This window comes from Pygoscelis adeliae, unplaced genomic scaffold (genome assembly GCF_000699105.1).
Source record: "Pygoscelis adeliae isolate BGI_AS28 unplaced genomic scaffold, ASM69910v1 Scaffold358, whole genome shotgun sequence".
NCBI classification, from domain to species: Eukaryota; Metazoa; Chordata; class Aves; order Sphenisciformes; family Spheniscidae; genus Pygoscelis; species Pygoscelis adeliae.
Genome location: NW_008825429.1, coordinates 620073 through 621997, shown reverse-complemented (window position 1 = coordinate 621997; position 1925 = coordinate 620073). Strand labels below are relative to the sequence as shown.

Sequence of the window (1925 nt, the reverse complement as noted above, 5' to 3'; positions counted from 1 at the left end):
GCCAAGCTTCAGGAAGCTAGGATCAGCAGATACTGAAGTGTACTCATTCTAGAGATCGATGAGGCTTCAGGGACATGGGGAGTATAGAGGACATGGCAGCATTTGGGTACACAGCAGTGGGTTTATGTCAGAAAATATTTATAACATTGTTTGTGCAAGGTATCTATGGTTTCCACTTTCTTCATCCATTTCGCACACCTACTTCCTCACACGCTTTTCAAGAGCCTGACATGGCACTGAACAGATTCCTTCCTTAAATGGCCTTCCCCAAGACTCAACTTACTCCTGGAGTTTACTTATGGATTACTATGCATCTTTCAGTACCCAATCTTCTCTAATTCCCATCCTCATGAGACCTTATCCTCAGATTTTATCCTCCTAAGAACAAAGAAGCATCAGCTGGAATTTCTGTGAAACAAATACAGTATTCCAAGTTAGAAAAAAAAAAGTATTATGCTGAAATTCAATAGAAGGGGCAGCCACTTCTTAGAGAGATGTTTCTCACCATGTACCACAAGCTAAACCTGCAGCAAATTTTAGACAAGCAGACCATTTCCCATTTCCTTTGAAATATGGGGGTTTTAGAAGTTTTGTTTATAAATATACAGAGACAAGTTTTACCTACAAAACGTCAAACTAGGATTTTATTTTCTGCCCGATATACTACATTTTCCCTGCTCACCTGAAGTCACCAACACTATCCTACCAAAGTCTCAGCAACTTGAGCCAGCTGGATTTTAGGATGAACCCCTCAGATTTTATGCATTTTCAATTGCTCAGTTACTGGTAGAACTTGTGGCCTATGCTCTTTCACACACTTCCAACTACTCTAGACTTCAAATGTCAACATATAATAACCTCAATCCTCAAAAATTCTAAGCTGACAACAAAAAAAAGGCTTTCATTTTTAACATATCTGGCAGCAGTAATGATATCTTACTGACTTCACCCCATAAAACAAAGGGAAATGTTTTGCAAGGAATTTAGATTCCTGAGGCTGTATTCCACAGGGAGATTCCAGCAAGATGAAAATTTTTATTTTTTTGATCAGTACAATAAGATTCACTTGTTATTAGAGATATCGATCCTGCAATTAAAGCAAAGAAAGCTCTTCTAGGGTTGAAGACTCCTCTTCCCCCCAAAAATGAAATTAATATATGTCTTCTGAGGAAATTGTACCTAAGGAAAACCAGTAAAATGCTTTCATTTTGACTGCTTTTGATAAGAAGCTTCCTTTGATCAAGTTAGCATCACACTTGCAGTTCACCCTATTTCTACTCCAATACTGATTCTGCTGAACAGCCATTTTTGCAGAAGTCTTTGTTAGGTTCCTACAGAGCTCAAAAAGGGAATGTGTGCACTCAGCTCCCCATCACCATCTCTACCAACTGAATTATGACATTATCTTTCCCTGAAGCATCTAGTATGAAAACAGGCAAAACGGAGTATTTCGTGGAGTAAAGGGAGTTTTCTCTTGTTTTATTTCTTGCTGATTTTTCTCAGAAAGGAACTAACCCTTCCAAGAAACAGTTACATGCAGCATTTACCCCAAACTACCCCCTTACCTTCCCTAAGACAGTGAGGCACGGCTTAGGCTCCAACTCTGGCTGTTCCAGTTTCACCACTCCTACCCAGCCATATTCATATAGGTCTTCCTCATCGTTGCTATTACACAGTCCGAGTGGATGCATCTGAAATAGAATCAGAAACAAACCTTGAGCCAATCAGTAGAATTCAGAAAACATACAGATTGCTTTTGAATACCTTAGTTTGTAACAAATACACTTTTATTTATTAAGGTACACCAGAAAAAACGAAACATAAGGCTGTATATATGAAGAATTCAGTACATTTCTGAAGCATGCTGTGAGTACAAAACCTTGGAACGTTATGTGAGCTCACTGTCATTTTGCTTATAAAAAATC

General features: G+C 38.5%; 1 protein-coding gene across 1 annotated transcript in view; it reads right to left on the bottom strand.

Moving 5' to 3' along the window:
- Nucleotides 1-1691, bottom strand: part of ZNRF3 (zinc and ring finger 3) — a 35118-nt gene extending 33427 nt beyond the window's left edge. Inside the window, exon 1 of the mRNA XM_009330741.1 lies at nucleotides 1566-1691. Coding sequence (XP_009329016.1) covers nucleotides 1566-1691 — 126 coding nt within the window. The remainder of the gene's footprint in view (nucleotides 1-1565) is intronic.
- Between the last annotated feature and the right edge of the window lie 234 nt (nucleotides 1692-1925).